At 51.4% G+C, this 18,908-nt stretch overlaps 1 protein-coding gene across 1 annotated transcript in view; it reads left to right on the top strand.

The window, feature by feature from the left end:
* UBE2QL1 (ubiquitin conjugating enzyme E2 Q family like 1) overlaps positions 1-17,703 on the top strand; it is a 57,832-nt gene extending 40,129 nt beyond the window's left edge. Inside the window, exon 2 of the mRNA XM_024981539.2 lies at positions 16,374-17,703. Within this exon, the coding sequence (XP_024837307.1) occupies positions 16,374-16,505 (132 nt within the window). The 3' untranslated portion in view covers positions 16,506-17,703. The remainder of the gene's footprint in view (positions 1-16,373) is intronic.
* Positions 17,704-18,908: the final 1,205 nt, after the last annotated feature.

Below are 18,908 nucleotides of genomic sequence, written 5' to 3'. Positions count from 1 at the left end.
TCCTTATTTTCCATTTTTACAGCCAAAGCTCCATTGTCTTCACTGGACTTGGGTGTCTCCGGGATGGTTCCTAGGGCAGGAGCACCCCACCCGCCTTGGCATAGGGAGAGGTGAGGGGTCAGAAATCGCTCCATGCCCATCCTCAGGGGTGGCCTTACCTGTGAGCCTGGGGACCACCGGCTCACATCAGTGCTAGAGCTCTGTGGTCGCGTGAGGGGGCAGAGCCAGCAGGACAGACCTTCCCACATGGCCCCCGACCCAGATCAGCCCCCACAGCCTTCTGCCTCAGATTGAGTCTCTTTCTGCCACCCCCTGGACTTCCCCTCCACCACCCCACCTCTGAGCACCCTCCAGGAGAGTGCAGCCTCACAAACAGCCCGGCTCAGGCCATGACCTGCACCCCAAGCCAAAGCGATGTCGCGGGAGCCAGCATCTCAGGCCAGGTTCAGGGGCTCCTGGTTTCAGCCCCATTAGGAATTCTTGGTCACTGCCATGGCTCCTAGCCCTCACCAGGCTTTCCTGGTGGCTCAGACGGTAAAACATCTGCCTGCAATGCAGGAAACCCACCCGGTTCCATTCTTGGGTCAGGAACATCCCCTGGAGAAGGAAATGTCAGCCCACTCCAGTATTCGTACCTAGAAAATCCCATGGACAGAGGAGCCTGGTGGGATACAGTCCATGGGGTCGCAGAGATGGACAGGACTGAGCGACTCCGCTTTCACTTTCTCCCAGCCCTCACTCGGGGTGACCTGCAGGTGCGCTGGGCTGGGGGGTGGGCAGAGCTTGCAAGGAGTCCCTCACTTTCTGCCCCTAGGACAGGAGGGCCCCAGCCCCCACTCGCCTCCCCCCACCACCTTCAAAACCAGAAGGGCTGGCCCAGCAGGCCTCCTTGGCTGAGCGAGGGACTCTTGGGGGATGTTCCAGACTTTGAGAAACAGCTGCCTAGAAAGTTGATAGTTTAGTCCCTCAGTCGTGTCCAACACTCGTAACCCCGTAGACCGTAGCCCTGCAGGTTCCTCTGTCCATGGTATTTCCCAGGCAAGAACACTGGAGTGGGTTGTCATTCCCTTCCCCAGGGATCAAATTCAGGCCCTCTCACTGATGGCAGATTCTTTGCTGACTGAGCCACCAGAGAAGCACCAGAAAGTTGGTGGGGTTTGTGCAACATAGGAGGGGGGGAGGTACACACTATTGGGTGTAAGATAAGCTCAGGAACGTATTGTGCAAGGAATGCAGCCAATGTTTCATAATAACTATCAGTGGAAAAAAACCTTTAAAATGGTATGAACAATAAAAAATTCTTTTAAACTTACATAGAAATACAAAGTCACTCTAGTACTCTTACCTGGAAAATCCCATGGACAGAGGAGCCTGGTAGGCTGCAGTCCATGGGGTCGCTAAGAGTCGGGCACGACTGAGTGACTTCATTTTCACTTTTCACTTTCATGCATTGGAGAAGGAAATGGCAACCCACTCCAGTGTTCTTGCCTGGAGAATCCCAGGGACGGGGGAGCCTGGTGGGCTGCCGTCTATGGGGTCGCTAAGAGTCGGGCACGACTGAGTGACTTCACTTTCACTTTTCACTTTCATGCATTGGAGAAGGAAATGGCAACCCACTCCAGTGTTCTTGCCTGGAGAATCCCAGGGACCGGGGAGCCTGGTGGGCTGCCGTCTATGGGGTCACACAGAGTTGGACACGACCGATGCAACTTAGCAGCAGCAGCAGCAGAAATACAAAGTAAAGAGAAAATGGGGAAGTTAGAGAAAAACTGATTGGAAGGTTGATAAGCTGGATGGCCGAGATGTCCACGCAGAGGCTGCAGTGGTCGCCCTGGTGACCGTGTCCAGCAGTAAGTGACCGGCACCTGGGAGGCAGGGGGAGGCTGAGCTGTGGACTCCAGGGTTCCTGCTCAGGGCATGATGTGTGAACCAGGACGTGTGCACGGAGACCCAGTCTGCGTGGCTCTTCAGAGACAAACCGTGTTCTGAGCTGCTGTCTGAGGCTTCATCATGTCCCCATCTCAATGGCTTCCATCCTCACCCAGCACTTTGAGAAACAGAACCTAGCTGACCGCAGACCCTGCCTTCTCAGACCCATCCCACTGGAAGCAGGTGGAAGGCAGGCGTGGGGTCTCTCCAGTGGGCAGAATTGAAATTTCACGTCATTAGGAACACCACCGCTTTCCTGAAATTCAGTGAAGTAGTAAAGAACAGGGCTTCTTGAGTAGCTCAGGTGGTAGAGAATCTGCCTGCCATGCAGGAGACCCCAGTTCAATTCCTAGGTCGGGAAGATCCCCGGGAGAAGGGATAGGCCACCCACTGCAGTATTCTTGGGCTTCCATGGTGGCTCAGATGGTAAAGAATCCACCTGCCTGCCATGCGGGAGCCTGGGTTTGATCCCTGGGTGGGGAAGATCCCCTGAAGGAGGAAATAGCAACCCATTCCGGTATTCTTGCCTGGAGAATCCCATGAACAGAGGAGCCTGACGGGCTGGAGTCCCTGGGGTAGCAAAGAGTCAGACACGACTAAGTGACCAAGCGTGCACACACACACACAGAGTAAAGAATAAAGTAATCCACAGTCTTCATCTTGCGATGTCATGTGTCGAGGGTGGGGGCAGAGGGTTGGCCCGATCCTGACCCGAGAGGTCCGGTGGGTAGGAAAACACCCCCGAGCCCTACTCACTCACCAGGATGTGGAGCTGCCCCTGTGAGAAGGCTGATGATTGTGATGGAGCCAGGTCAAGGGGAGCGTGACCGAGCTGATAAAGATCCCCCACAGGGATCTCCTGGCAGGGCAGAGGGTCTGCTCTCCGGCTTCTCCAGGCGCCAAGATCCGCTAAGAAGCAGCAGACCCAGAAGCGGCAGCTGTGCTGTGTTAAACGGGCCCTCCAGCTTGCAGACGGGAACATGCCCTCCTTGACTGGCCCGTGGCCAGCAGCTCTGCCCATGCCCTGTGTGTAGCAGATGGAGACCATGGATGCCGGCGTCCCAGGGAACAAGGCCCCTGGGGGGGTGAAGGCGCCCGACTGACCAAGGTCCCCAGAGTCGGGCAGGAGCAGAGGTCCCCACGATGGTGGCCGTAGGGCCAGACGCTTGGTGCCGAAGGCAGATTGGGTGCCCTGATCAGCTCAGAGCGTGCACATGGGGTGAGCTCCAGGTGGGAAGAAGGGTGCAGAGGGGAGGGGACGGAGGAGCTCAGGGACCCTGGCGCCCCGAATCCAGCGAGAGCAGCCAGGCTGCAGCGTCCTGCGCAGCGAAGGGTTGGTACCTGTTTCCCTCGCTGACTCCCAGGAGCTGCTCCGTGATGTGAGAGCCGGCCTGGCCTGGGATTCGGCTGGGGGATCCGGTGTGACTTTGAGCATGTGGTTGGCTTCTCTGTGTCTGTTTCCTCACCTGTGAATCAGGGTTGATGGACTGAAGATAGCAGAGCCCACCTGGTGGGGGTCCGGGGACCACCCCCCAACCCACTTAAGGAGTCTATGCAACCCGGGTCCTGAGGACAGTGCCCAGCACAGCAGGGACGAGCCACCGCCACCACCACGACTGCCTTTAAAGAGTGAAGTCCAGCTGCCACTGCCTGTGTCCCACACAGCTGGTGAAACCCACTGGGACCCAGTTGCTTAAGCAGAACTATTGGCAGAGCCTCCAGAAAAAAATAATTCTGAAGCAATCATCTTACATAATTTAAAGTCTGATCATCACGTTCCTTTTTCCCTGTTTGCTTCTCCTAAGAAAGTGCAATCTGTCTTAAAACAGATCCCATAATTGCTAGAACTTTATTTAAAATGTAGAAGAAAGAGATGCTTATGTTTTGCAAGAATCAAAAATATCCATGAACTGCGCCTTTGGTGCTGCCAGTGGCTTGAGGATGGTTTAACGGTTATCAAGTTGTCCCTTCTTATCTGCGGGGACACACTTGGCCCCCCAGCAGACTCGGGAAACCATGGATAGTACTGAACACTACACTGTGTCTTCTTCTCTGTGTGGAAGTGCTGGGCAGAGAGGGTTCGAGTCCCAGGTGCCTGGGTGGGACTGCGGGTGACGGTCAGGCACAACTCGTTTCACTGTACTTCGCAGATAATGTGGGTTGTTTGTTGTTGTTTTTTAAGCAAATTCAAGGTTGTGGCAACCCTTCATCAAGTAAGTCTATCAGTGCCGATTTTTCAACAGCATTATTTTGTACTTGGGCTTCCCTGGTGGCTCAGACAGTAAAGAATCCACCTGCAGTGCAGAAGACCTGGGTTCGAGCCCTGGGTTGGGAAGATCCCCTGGAGAAGGAAATAGGGACCCACTCCAGGGTTCTTGCCTGGAGAATCCCATGGACAGAGGAGCCTGGAGGGCTACAGTCCATGGGGTCACAAAAAGTCAGACACGACTGAGTGACTAACATTTTGCACTTAATGCTGATTTTTAAATGTTTCCATTGTTTCTTTACACACAATGCAATTGTGCACTTAATTTACTAGAGTGGTGTGTAAACATAGCCTTTATATGCGCTGGGAAAGCAGAATATTCATGTGACTCTCTTTAAGATACTCGCTTTATTTCAATGGCCTAGAACCAAACCTGCAGTGTATCCAAGATCTGCCTGGGCATGAGATTTCATCTCGCTGTTCAGAACAGTCTGTGATTTAAAACTTGTGAATTTTTATTTCTGGAATTTTCCATTTAGTATTTTTGGACTGTAGTTGATAAGGGTAACTGAAATCACAGAAAGAGGAATAGTAGCTAAGGGGCACCACTGGGTTAAATAATATGGCTTCACTTTAATTTCTATTAAATATTATCCAGGTTTACATAAAAGTGATGCTGACTTTGTCATCCTGAGAGGTTCACAAAAATCAAGAGAGACTATCTGAAGACATTGATCATTTAATAATTGGGAAACCACTTTAGAGACTGTAGTGGAGAGTCTTCCCGCCCAGAAGACCTTCCTTCCTGACGGCAGTGGCCACGCGTCCTTGGCCCCGATGAGGGTCAGTGCTGTGGAAAGCTGGCCTGTGGTCCTGCCAGGGAGGGCACGCGAGTCTGGTCAATTGCATTCATGCATCCACTCCTTCAGGGCTTCCCTGGTGGCTCAGATAGTAAAGAATCCGCCTGCAGTGTGGGAGACCTGGGTTCGATCCCTGGGTGGAGAAGATCCCCTGGAGGAGGGCATGGCAACCCACTCCAGTACTGTTGCCTGGAGAATCCCATGGACAGAGGAGCCTGGTGGGCTGGACACGACTGGGCGAGTAAGCACAGCATAGAGCATTCTCTCATCCAGACATCCCCAATGTGCCACCCGCCAGGCCCGTGCCGAGCCCTGGCCATCTCCCTTCCCTGGTGTCTCCAGCAACCCGCACAACGTCTGCTCTGTTTATCTATGGGAAATACAGTTTATCTATGGGAAATACACTCCTTTGCACGTCAGCAACTTTGATAGACCAGGCCTGTCTTTAAGCAGGGATTCTCAATGTCCGGCATCTAATGCCTGATGATCTGAGGTGGCACTGATGTCCTAATAACAGAAAGAAAGGGCATAATAAATGGAATGCACTTGAAGCATCCCAAAACCGTACCCCACCCCAGTCCGTGGAAAAATCGTGTTCCCCGAAATTGGTGCCTGGTGCCAAACAGGTGGGGGACTGCTGTCTTTCAGGGTGGGTCGACCGCAAGAGCAATGCTCCTGGGGTGTGTGCAGCGAAAGGCTGTGTGCTGATGGGGAGAGAGCCCCGGCCTCCTCCCAGGTGTCCCCCGGTTCACCCAGTTATCTTCCCTAGACACGGCATCACCTGCTGGCGATCTGCCCGCCTCAGGTGGATGCGTGCAGCCCCGCGATGCTCTGTGAGGACGTCTCCGGTAGAGGGACCACAGTGCCTTTCTGCAGAGGACGGTGTAGCCACGAGTGCACCCATGCAAAGCTTCATGCCACTCCCTGAGCGGAGGAGTCTGGGCTTTCCACCTACAGCCACCGAGGGCGGGTCCATTCCGTCCAGCACCACGAGCACACTGCCCCCAGCGTCCTCTGTTCCAGTGGGATGGTCTAGCGGCCTGCTGTGAAACGCGCTTTTCTAATAGGCTTTGTGTGTCTTAACTATGAGTTAGTACCCAGTGTCAGAGTTAGAGGACAGACCTTGTATCCTCAAGGTATAACTTCCAGACAGACAGACAGCTTTTTTGTTTCTGAGATGAAAGTTTTGAGTTGATCATTTCTAGAGTCTGCCTCACAGTCTTTTTTTTTTTTTTTTTTTGGTGGTTTATATTATAAAAATAAGACCTTTAATATATCGTAGAATCTTTATGGGCTTCCCAGGTGGCGCTAGTGGTAAAGAACCTGCCTGCTAATGCAAGAGACATAAGAGATGCAGGTTTGATCCCTGGGTCGGGAAGATCCCCTGGAAGAGGGCATGGCAACCCACTCCAGTATGCTTGCCTGGAGAATCCCATGGGCAGAGGAGCCTGGCGGGCTACAGTCCATGGGTTGCAAAGAGTCAGACACGACCGAAGTAACTTAGCAGCAGCAGAATCTTTATAGTATTTTGCAATGAGGATATAGAGGCTTGATTTTTTAATTGAAGTATACTTGATATAAAATATTATTTAAGTTATAGGCATACAATATAGTGATTTGCAAATTTTAGAAGGTGTAGTTTGTTTATAGTTATCATAAAGTATTGGCTGTATTCCCTTATTTTATACCTAGGAGTTTGTCTTATACCTTCACCCTTATACTGCCCCCGCTCCCCTCTTCCCACTGGTAATCACTGGTTTGTTCTCTTATATCTATGAGTCTGTTTTTTTCTTTTTAATATACCAATTTGTTTTGCTTTTTAGATTCCACACATAAGTGATGCCATACGGTATTTGTCTTTCTCTGTCTGACTTACTTCACTTAGCACAGTGTTTTCCAAGTCCGTCCATGTTATTGCAAATGGCAAAATTTCGTTCCTTTTTGTGGCTGAAGACCCTGACCCTGGGAAAGATCGAAGGCAGGAGGAGAAGGGGATGACAGAGGACGAGATGGTTGGATGGCATCACAGACTCAACGGACGTGAGTTTGAGTGAACTCTGGGAGTTGGTGATGGACAGGGAGGCCTGACGTGCTGCAGTCCCTGGTCGCAAAGAGTGGGACACGACTCAGCGACTGAAGTGACTGACTGAATATTCCATTGTTTATGTATACCACATCTTTATCCATTCAACTGTTGATGGAAACTTAGATTGTTTCCACGTCTTGGCAATTGTGAGTAATGCTGCTATGGACTTTGGGGTGCATGTATCTTTTTGAATTAGTGGTTTGTGGTTTTTTTTTTCTTTTTTTGATAAATACCCAGGAGTGTATTTGTACAGTGTTCTATTTTTAGTTTTTTGTGTCTCACCAAAGATGTTCCCAATAAGATCTGAGACTAAATTACAAATAGCTGGGGCGGGGTGTGAGGATGATGTGACAGGAGCCATGCTGGGCATGAATTCTGGTTAAAACCCAAAAGGAGGGCACAGGGACCTGAATGCCCAGCACAGGGACAGGACGCGGGGTGGTGGGGAGCTGAGCCTCTGTGTCCTCGGACATGCTGGCTGCCGGGAGGGAGCCCCCCAGGTCCGGCAAAGCCCTTTCCCGGCGGGCTCTTCGTGTCCCACGGGCCCAGCCACGGGGCCATCTCCCTTGGTCCCATGCCCTCCCAGGCCCACTGGTCCTCACCTGGTGGTCTGCGGGAAGCAGCTGTGCCTGGTGGAGGTTCAGCCGGTCAGTGGAAGCCCATTGACCAGCCCTGACCACCACGCTGAAGTGGAGCGTTGTCTGGAGGTGTAATGAGATGCAGTGTGTGAAAGCGGCCCCAGCACTGCAGCACAGGAGCTGACATGAGCCGGACACGGAGCGGATGCCTTTGCACTTGTGGACAGGGGCCACACGGGCAATCAGGGGCTTTCATGCTGTCAAAACCCAATACCTGGCAGTCCAGTGGTTAGGACTCTGTGCTTTCTTTGCCAAGGGCTCAGGTTCAATTCCTGCTCTGGGAGCTAAGATCCTGCAAGCCATGCGGTCCAGCCAAAGGGAAATTTTTTCCAGCCAAAGGAACCATTTCCAGCACCAGCTCGTTACCTGCTCAGGTGGCCACACGGCACGTGCCCACAGCATCATTCTGCCCCCTCACTGCCTGCCCTTCTGACCCCCTCTGCTCCCCCTCCCCTGCCTTGGCTGGTGCTGGGTGGGGTCCCTGACGAGCGGTGGGCTCCCCCTGTAAACTGACCATCCTCCAAGTCCAGGTATGAGGCCTGAGGCTTCCCTCCAGGTGACTCCTGGGTTCCAGTCAGCTCAGGAACCCTCACATTTCTCTCCCTGCAGTTTAAACAACATCACTGTAGCCGCACACGTACACACTTGCACATACAAGCACACATGTGAGCGTTTGTGTACATACATGCATATGTATGCACATGTACACGTGCACACGCAGCGTACACACACACAGACATTCTCAGACCCATGGTCAAGGCTGCGGAACCAACTCGGCACGTTTCCAGCCACATCAGCCTCTCCCTGATGCCTCAGTGGACCACATCCAGCAGGAGTGCCTTCCTCGCTGGTCAGCGGTTTCAGAGTCGCCCTTTGATTTGGGAAAGCATTGCTCTGAAGTGGTCTCGTTCACTGCAGAGTCTTATCTGTCCTCTAGAACTTGTAAGCCGACCTGCTTTGAATGGCAGAGCTTCAAAGAGAGGTGAGATCACTGCCGTCTTTCCAAGCGGACCTCCTTCCAAATCCGCGTGTTCCTGGGTTTTCCTCAGGCCGAGCACAGGTCCGGTCTGAGCGCCTCCTCCACGTGCGGCGTCCTCGAGAGAGTCTACACTGAGCACTACACACACTTGAAACCCACATGGGGGGAGGGTGGGGCGTGCGAGTGCTTTTAGACTAACAGTCACACGTTCTAAGACTTTAAAAACAAATTACAGCCGCTCTGTAATTCAACACACGAAATGAGTGAAGGAGCCTCAAAACTTTGCATGAAGAGTCTGTAAGTTCCTACTAGTTTTAAAGGAGCAAAGCTTGTAATTCATGGGCAAGTGAACCATGAAAATGTCATGAAAGTATGTTTGCAAAGAAGAAAAATAGAAGAAAATCTAATCAAGTGAGAAATGTCAAATGAATATGTTTATGTCAACCAGTTAAAATGATGTTACTGAAAGGGCTAGGAAAGCAGCCCTACAAATACAAAATACTGGACTTGCCTGAAGATGTTTTTGTGACCGGATAAGCCATCATAATATCCACACATTTTTTTTCCAGGAGGGCAGAACGAAACTAACTTTGCCAAAGAATAGGGATAAGATCGTCTGTGATGATTTCAAAGATGAAAACCCACATTTATTGTGTTCATCCTGTGCCTGGCACTGAGCTGAGCATCCTACACCTGTTAATACATTGCTGCTGCTGCTGCTGCTGCTGCTAAGTTGCTTCAGTCACGTCTGACTCTGTGCGACCCCATAGATGGCAGCCCACCAGCAAGTCCCTATAAAACCTCAGTGGCATACAGTACTGTTATTATGCTTATTTTCCAGGTGAGGAAGTTGCAATTCAGAGAGGTTAATTAACACATCCAAGGTCACACAGCCAGGAGGTATCGGAGCAGGGCTTTGAGGCCAGGTGTATTGAATTCTTCACCCCCACCCACCAAGCACGCGCACACACACACACACACACACACACCCTAGCTTCACCAAGTGTCTTCCCATCCTTTTCTGAATCCAGCCATGTCTTTCAACCTCCACTTTGGGGTCCCTTATCCTCACCCACCTGGCAAACACTTTCCACCTGTATTTCAAGGCTCAGTTCAAGTGTCTTCAGACGTGGAAATCTTTCTGAACCCACAGACAACGAACCCTACCTCTTCTCCTTCCCTTTCCCCAAGGTAGGCCCCACCCTCCCTGCTGAGCTATAAGTTCCATGAGGATCAGAAGCAGTTTCCAATTTAGAAAACCCTGCAGTCCCAGTTGCAGGGGGAAATGGCAACCCACTCCCGTATTCTTGCCTGGAGAATCCCATGGACAGAGGAGCCTGGCAGGTTACATTCCACAGGGTCACAAAGAGTCAGACACGACTGAAGCGACTTGGCACGCACGCATGCAGTCCCAGTAACCAGCCCAGTTCGTAACTCCGGGAGGACCTGGGGCGACCATTTGCTGAATGAATGGAGATGGACCGTCTCCCCCTTGCTCGGGGCCATCTTTATTCCATACCCCAGTGGCTCTCGTTCGGGGGTGATTCTATCTCTCAGGAGACATCTGGCGACATCTGGAGACGCTTCGGATGTCATAGCTCATGTAGTACCGCTAGCATCTCCACAGACGCTGCTGAACATCCTCCTGTGCACGGGACACCCCCCAGCAAAGACTCACCCAGCCCGCGTTGTCAGTTAGTGCTGGGGCTGAGGAACCCTGACGTTCCCCCCCGTCTCAGCACCGACAACACACTTCAGTTCTCTCCCCTCGATGAATCTTAGGCCCTGCCGCAGGGGCCGCAGTCCCTGTCTTTCTACACCCAGGATTCAACATACTAAGTGAGCGAATGAATGAACGAGAGATGAGTAGGAGACAGAGACAGACTGAAGTCCAGCGTGCACACTGCGGGTAGCAGAAGCCGCAGCAGACCCGGTGGCTGGTGCCAGAACGTGAGGCTGGGGTCACTCGTTAGCTCTGTGGAAGTGTTCTCATGTGGTTCATTGTGATTGACACACACCCCCCCCAAAACAAAAAAATCCGTGAGCAAAATAGAAAGATCAAACCAAGCGCCCACGAATGGCTGTGTTTGGCAGATGCAGCCCCAGGGAACTGGGTGCGTATGAGCACTGCTTGGTGTCAATATTACAGCGAGATTTTGAGCTTTTTAAGGTGATTGGGGCAGAACCCTATGGTTATGTATAACTGTACATTTACAGTCTGGAGCAAGGCTAATGGTCATCAAGAGAGAGAGGGTACTTTTCTGAGCTCTTAATGAGAGCACAGAGCTATCATGTAGGCTGAGTAAACTCTCAGATCAGGTCCTTTAGCATTAAAGTGGAGGTGTTTTAGGGAAAAACAAGAGTTATTTGAAGGGAAATCTCCAGGAAAGACTGTCTGAGTATTAGTTACATGGAAACGGATAAGAGAAACCATCAGGTTAGGAAAATAAGAAAAACTGTTCTTAATTCGTTGTATGCACCTTAAAACTCTCAACACGTTTTGAAATTCAGTATCTTATCTGAAGTTTGTAGTGCTGCTGTAAAGTGGGTCTTGTCCCTGATTTATAGAGGGACGTACAGAGGGTCCAGAGAAGGCAATGGCACCCCACTCCAGTACGCTGGCCTGGAAAATCCCATGGGCGGAGGAGCCTGGTAGGCTGCAGTCCATGGGGTCGCTGAGGGTCGGACACGACTGAGCGACCTCACTTTCACTTTTCACTTTCCTGCATTGGAGAAGGAAGTGGCAACCCACTGCAGTGTTCTTGCCTGGAGAGTCCCAGGGACGGAGGAGCCTGGTGGGCTGCCATCTCTGGGGTCGCACAGAGTTGGACACGACTGAAGCGACTTAGCAGCAGCAGCAGTACAGAGGATCAGGGAGAAGGAAATGGCAACCCATTCCAGTCTTCTTGCATGGGAAGTCCCGTGGATGGGAGCCTGGTGGGCTACAGGCCATGGGGTCGCACAGAGTTGGACACGCCTGAAGCGACGAAGCACGCACACACAGAGGATCAGAGAAGTTAGGCTGCAGTTTTCCCCAGAGTCCAGACTCCAGGAGACTGCTCCCTGGAAGGAAGAATGGGAGACGCAGCATCACCAAGTGTTAAAGAAACACAAAGCAAAACCACAGTGAGGGGTCACCTCACACTGGTCACAGTGGCCACCATGAAAGCGTCTACAAACAAATGCTGGAGAGGGTGTGGGGAAAAGCGAGCCCTCAGACACTGCTGGTGGGAATGCAAACCGGCGCAGCCACGATGGAGCAGTGTGAGTGAGTGAGTGAAGGTCAGTCATATCCAGCTCTTTTTGACCCCGTGGGCTACATATGCAGTCCATGGGATTCTCCAGGCCAGAATACTGGAGTGGGTAGCCCCTTCTCCAGGGGATGTTCCCGAGCTAAGGATCAAACCCAGGTGTTCCACATTGCAGGTGGATTCTTTACTGTCTGAGCCACCAGGGAAGCCCATGGCGCAGTAAGGAGGTTCCTTAAAAAACTGAGCTACCATATGATCTAGCGATTTCATTCCTGGGCATATGTCTGGAGCAAACTCTAATTCAAAAACCCTTTAATCCATGCACCCCCATGTTCACAGCAGCACTGTTCACAATAGCCAAGACATGGAGACAACCTAAGTCTCCATGCACAGATGAGTGAATAAAGGAGGTTATATACATTAATATATGTGCATGCGTGCATGCTAAGGCACTTCACTCGTGTCCGACTCTTTGCAACCCCATGGACTGTAGCCCACCAGGCTCCTCCATCCATGGAATTTTCCAGGCAAGAACACTGGAGTGGGGTGCCATTCCTTCTTCCAGGGGTTCTTCCCAACCCAGGGACTGAACCCATGTCTCTTTCGTCTCCTGCTTTGGCAGGTGGGCTCTTTACCACTAGCGCCACCTGGGAAGCCCAGTGTATGCACATATATTACTATATACATAGAGTGTATATATATATATATATACAGTGGGATATTCCTCACCATAAAAATGAATGAAATATTGCCATTTGTAGCCACATAGACGGACCTAGAGATTACCATGCTAAATGGAGTCAGAAACAGAAAGACAAATACTAACACCATATAATATCATTCATATGTGGAATCTGAAAAAGGTGATACAAATGAGCTTATTTCCAAAACAGAAACTCACAGACACAGGAAACAAACTTGTGGTTACCAAAGCAGAGGAGGGATAAAATTAAGAATATGGGATTTACATAAACATGCTACTGTATATAAAATACATAATAAACACAAACCTACTGCATAGCACAGGGAACTGTACTCAATATCTTGTAATAATATAAAATGGAAAAAATATATGTCCATAACGCATGTACTCAGAGAACTAATATAAATGTGTGTGCACATGTATATGTGTGTGTGCATGTATAACTGAATCACTTTGCATACACCTGAAACTCGTACAGCGTTGTTAATCGGCTATACTTCAATTAAAAACTAAAGAAGTTCCCTGGCAGTCTAGTGGTTAGGATTCATTGCTATCACTGCCTTGGCCTGGGTTCAATCCCTCGTTGGAAAACTAAGATCCCACAAGCCACATGGCATTGTCAAAAAAATTAAAAAAAAAAAGAATAGGAGTTGGTTCAACGTCCGAGTGGCCTGGACCATCAAGAGGCCCGAGGTGGAGAGGGTGCCCCTGACCTTCCAGGCGCAGTGGGCTCCTCAAGGACATTTCAGCAAGCGTAGCTCAGCCACCCTGGTTTTCAAGCCCAGTGTGTTACTGGGCGATGCTTAGGTAGCCAATCAGAGGAGGACAGGCGGTCTATGCAGCAATATCTGTTAGCTGCAAACTCGGCCGTAAGACACAAGGCGAGAGGGGAGGTGCTGGAGGCCAGCTGAGCTCAGTGGAGATGCTGAGACCCCGGCTGCCACACACGCACTCTGTCTCCCACGGACCCTGTCTCCCAGCTGCTGAATTGACTGGGTGCTGGTGTTTTATGTTCATCATTCTTCTCGGGGAGAAGAGGCCACAAAAACTGGTCTGTTCGTTTGGGGTTTTGTCTGTTGTTTTCTGCAACAATTGGGACTTTCACAAAGAATGAGCCAAGTGTACGTTCATGCCAAGAGCACAGGAATACTCCAAGGTTATTGTGAGCTGGTGTTTGTCTGGCTGCCGTTAGTTCAGAATTCTCAAGTCATACCATAAATTTTCAGTATCATAGAAAAGAATGATAGATATGGTTAGAACTTGTGGTGTTTTATGCAAAAGAAATTAGCTCTTGATACCTGCTCCCACTTATGTAGAAATTGATACTGACATCCCTGCAAAGGTACATTTGCCTGTGTTTAATGAAATAATTCTGGACTTTGATCTTGGCTCACACAGTGATGATTATAAATGTCTTAGCTGCTCGTGGTCCCTTTGTGTCTAGTATAACTACATCCCATAAGCAAAGCAAGAGGACACGGGGAGTTTCTAGAAGTCAGTACATGGTGGTTTCCTGTCTTCTTTTCCCGTTTTCCTTCACCGTTTAGCAGCTTATTTGACATGGCTGTTGTTCTTCAGTCACCCAGTCGTGTCTGAGTCTTTTGACTCCATGGACAGCAGCACGCCAGGCTTCCCTGTCTTTCAGCATCTCCTGGAGTTTGCTCAGACTCATGTCTATTGAGTCGGTGATGCCATCCAACCATCTCATCCTCTTTTGCCCCTTTCTCCTCTTGCCTTCAGTCTTTCCCAGAATCAGGGTCTTTTCCATTGAGTCAGCATCAGGTGGGCAAGGTTGAGCTTCAGTATCAGCCCTTCCGATGAATAGTCAGGGTTGATTTCCTTTAGCAGGAGATCAACTGCTTTGATCTCCTATTTGATGTGGACCAAACAGCTAATCGGAGAAAGCAATGGCAACCCACTCCAGGACTCTCCATGGGTTCGCAAGGAGTTGGACACGACTGAATGGCTTCACTTCATTCGCTTCATACTTTATCACTGGAGAAGGAAACGGCAACCCACTGCAGTATTCTTGCCTGGAGAATCCCAGGGACAGAGGAGCCTGGCGGGCCATGGTCCATGGGGTCGCAGAGAGTCGGACACGACTGAAGTGACTGAGTATGGGCACAAAGTAGCTAATTAGAAGAGCTGGTCTTGCCCTTGACTGGCAGGGGGAAAAGTTCAGCCAGAGAGATGGCCAGAGGAGACAGAGCGAAACAGGGGCTCCAGTGGCCGACTCCTCGGCTAGGCGTGGCTCTGAGTCTCCCCTGTTGGAAAGACAGCACGTGTTGAAAAGGAACTAGAAGCCCTGAATTTAAATGTGCGACACAGCCTCCCATTCTCACTTCGTGGGGATCAGTGCCGTTTCCCCCGTGGATTCAGATGTCTACCCAGGGGACTTGTCAGTGGTTCATCAGAGCTCGGATGGGGGATCTCACGCACCCAGCCGCACAGACCTGGGGGCTGCCTCTTCGGGGGGCAGGTATGCGGTGAGGCCCTGGGGATGAGCCTGGTTCCCGTCCGGGTCCCTTTGCACGGGTGGTGCATGCCCGTGTTGTGCGTCACGTGTCAGGAATGCAGAGAGCCTTCCCAGGGCGCATCATTGGTGAGTGTTCACTAGTGGGTGCAACTGCGGGCGTTTGCGTCCCACCTACGAAACGTGTGTATGAGATGCTTGGGATGAGAAGCGGATCTGCCAGGACAGGCGAGCGAAGGGAGGTCGGGCGCAAGGACATGTGCCCGAGAGGCTCAGACAGCGTTTCTGCTGATGGGCTATCACGTGGGGACTGGCCCAGCCAGGGGCAGTAAGAACAGCAACAGCTCATCTGACGGGGAGTCCGGCCCCGCCCCGCTCCTGTGGTCCTTCGTCCGCCCATCCCCACCACCACCAAGTTAAACCTCCCTCCCCAGGGCTCCCCGAGGGGTGTGATGGCCTGAGTCACAGCCACTCAGTGGGGTCTCCTGGTTCCTTCTCATGGTCTAGAGTCTGTGGCCAGGCCGAGATGAGCCAGACCCTCTGTTCACTGCAGCCCCACGTGCTCCGTCCTTCAGACCACGGCCTGCCCGGGCACTGAGAGCTGGGCAAACCTCTCCCTTGCTCCCCACCCCCAGGGACTGTGTAGGGGAAGCGCTGGCCTCACCTGAACCTCTCCCTGGGAACACTCAGGGCCAGGCTTCTGCCTTCCTGTCTATGGCCCCTCTGTCTTCTCAGGAGCTTGTTCCCTCGCAGCATGAAATACAAGAAAGTCGCTTATTGCTCCTGAGCTTGAATGTGAAAAGTCAGAGTGTTCAAGTGTGCGTGTGTGTGTGAATGTATAAATACACAGATTATACGTAAATGCGTTATCTCTAAGTTGTAATTAAAGGCACCCTGAGGTGGGAGGGAAGAGAAGTTAGAATAGCATTTTCGCCTCCAGGGCGACGCGCTGCGTTCTGCATGGATGCTCTTTTGATAAAGCTGGTCCTCCCAGAGACCGCCTGCCAGCATCCAAGGATGAGCGCCTTCCAAGGACGCCAGCAGCACGTGTGTCTCTCCCTCCCCCAAAAGCTTGCCTGCCGCTGGATTACTGCATCCGTTTGATACCAAATCCATGATGTTCCCTATCTCTCCTTTCACCGCGGACTTCAGAAATCCCCGCCTCTGTGAGTGTTCTTTACAAAGAGGGCGGTAATCGGGATCACTGCTGGGCTCTAACCTGCTTTTCATCTTTTCCCTCTCACCCAGGGGCGGATCTGTAGGAAAGCTGGCAAGTCGAAAAAGTCCTTCAGTCGCAAGGAAGCCGAGGCCACCTTTAAGAGTTTGGTGAAGACTCATGAAAAGTACGGCTGGGTCACCCCGCCCGTGTCTGACGGCTGATGTTCGCGCCGTGCACTAGACGCTTAAGCTGCCTCTCCACACACACACACACCTGACATCTCCTCTCCACGCTGAGCACCCTTCATCCTTTTTATAACTCCAGCCTTCGGAACGGAATCCTGAATGCCAAGGAGACGCCTAAGTTATTTATGATCAGATGTGTTTACAGAGAGAAGGACGGGGAGCCAACGCTGTTCGGGATTAGGTTTCGATGATAAATGAATGATCATCTCTAGGTCACTTTAGATCACACGTCGAGATGGTGACGTTCCCCTGCCCGCCTGCCCTCCCCGCCCCCACCCCATCATTGGGCCTCTAGCTTCTCCTCCTGACAGCAGCTCCACAGAGCAGCCAGGAAGCTCAGCTCCCCTCGCTGGACCCGTTGACACGCCCCTAGGAACGCCGTGCCCCGTCCAGTCCCCGTACGCTGTGCCCCTGTCTCCTTCTCTCCCCAGCAGGTCAACATCGTAACTTGAAGACACATCTTTCTGTGGCCCCGTGTCATGACATGTAGACCTCGTTTGTGCTCTATGACCGCTGGTTCATGAGAACAAAAAAAATTTAATATGGCCAAGTTCTCGGGATGGAAAACAGCAACCGCCCTCTTGGCTAGACCGTGCTCCCAAGGCCGATGCCGACGCATGTGCGGTCCGCAGCTCAGCCCACGCCCGTGGGTGAAGGCGGGGTGCTGTGGCCACAACCGGGCAGCTGGGTGCAGACGCCGGGGTGGGGGGCGCTCAGGTCGGGTTGCGGACGGGGTCTCTTCCGACATCCTCAGACGCTCCTACGACGTTCGTGTTCCTGTCTCCTCTCTGCTGGTCGACCCACCGCCGAAAGCAAAAGACAGTGTGCCATCCGCTGAAGCCACCTGACCCGTGTCCTGTGTGCGCGTGGCGGGGAATGCCAGAACTGCCTTCGGAGGCCTGGTGACGGTAGGACAATTTGCATGGCCCAGTAGTCACTCGTGTGTCCCCGAGGCCGCGATGCGTGAGCACCCTCGCTCGGATATAAACTCCTGTTACTTAATCTCCCCACAATTTCAGTTTTCTCTTCTGTTAAGTTACTTAGACCTTTCCAAGAAGTTCCATGAAATGAGGAAACCACTGTTTCTTATAATATGCGGAAAAGAGGTAAAATGTTCATTCCAAGTGGAAAAATCTTATTGGACACATTTTAAATAAAATCACGCATACCTGAATCTGGTCGTTGTGGGCTCTTCTTCCACTGAAAGTATTTGTTTTCGGGCTTTCCAGGTGGCGCTAGTGGTAAGGAATCCACCTGCCAATGCAGGAGACGCCAGAGGCACAGGTTCGATTCCTGGGTTCATAGTTAAGATACTGCACGTGCCAGGAAGGCATTCCTGCCATAAGTTGCAGGAAAGGAGTCTCAGGAACCAATGGTCTTTTCAAAAATCCAGTGGATTGGAACGGTCCCCAGAAGCAGCCAGAAAGACAATAGGACACTGGCTGGAAGGACTGATGGGTTATTTGGCCGAACCCGGATGCTGCCAGTCCCAGTTTAGCATCGTGAAGGAAGAGGAAGCGTCTCTGCTCACTATATTAGATCCTTCAGGCAGTTTCGGGTACTTGGCGTCCCACACACCTGTCCCAGGAGGTCAGAGCTCTCAGACACCAAACCTTAACGCCGAGGGCCAGCTCCCCCAGTAGGGTTTGGCCTTACCCGAATCCACTCTTTATTGCTACTTTAATTATTTTAACCATGTTCTTATGGCCCCGGATACACATGCAGTTCTGTGCAGCTAAGATGCTTGACTTCTTGTTCAAGTTCCCTCTGAGTAAATGTAGTCATGAAATTCGATGACAATGAACTTAAGGTATCCGTTCACCTGATCCTCCACGGCAGAATTCTCCGTCCTGGAAACGTGACATCCAGCCTCCGGTCCCTGGGCCCCTGGGCTCCAGTCTATAATGGAATCACACGTGGGAGAGTGAGGGCCTAGGACAGAAGCACTGGTCAGGGAGAGCACCTCGGTTTCTTTCTTTCCAGAAGTCCTCTCTTCCAATTGTAAAATAAAAGTAACTTTCTACTAGGAACGTAGGTACATATTTGACCCAAACCTGGGTCACTTGAGTGCTGCTCATTAACTGATGGAACAGCTTGGCCACGGTTGGTTCAGGGGCGGCCAGGTGGTGGGCAAGGTGACTGCCAACGGCAAAGGGGAGGGAGACCATTGGCTTGGCTCCATTCCAACCTGTACCTCCTAAACTTCCTGTGCGTGGTGTTTCCATTAGGTTTGTTAGAAACCGGAAGTGATAGAAGAAATACCTCTTTGTTTAAAAAAAAATGCTAGTCTTCACTTAAATTGGGAAGACTTTTTTATTTTAAAAAGCAGCAGGGAATAATTTAAAACTCAACTATTGCTTTGACTCTTAGAAGCAAGAA

This window comes from Bos taurus, chromosome 20 (genome assembly GCF_002263795.3).
Source record: "Bos taurus isolate L1 Dominette 01449 registration number 42190680 breed Hereford chromosome 20, ARS-UCD2.0, whole genome shotgun sequence".
Classification (NCBI taxonomy): Eukaryota; Metazoa; Chordata; class Mammalia; order Artiodactyla; family Bovidae; genus Bos; species Bos taurus.
This window is presented reverse-complemented; position numbering and strand designations above follow the sequence as displayed.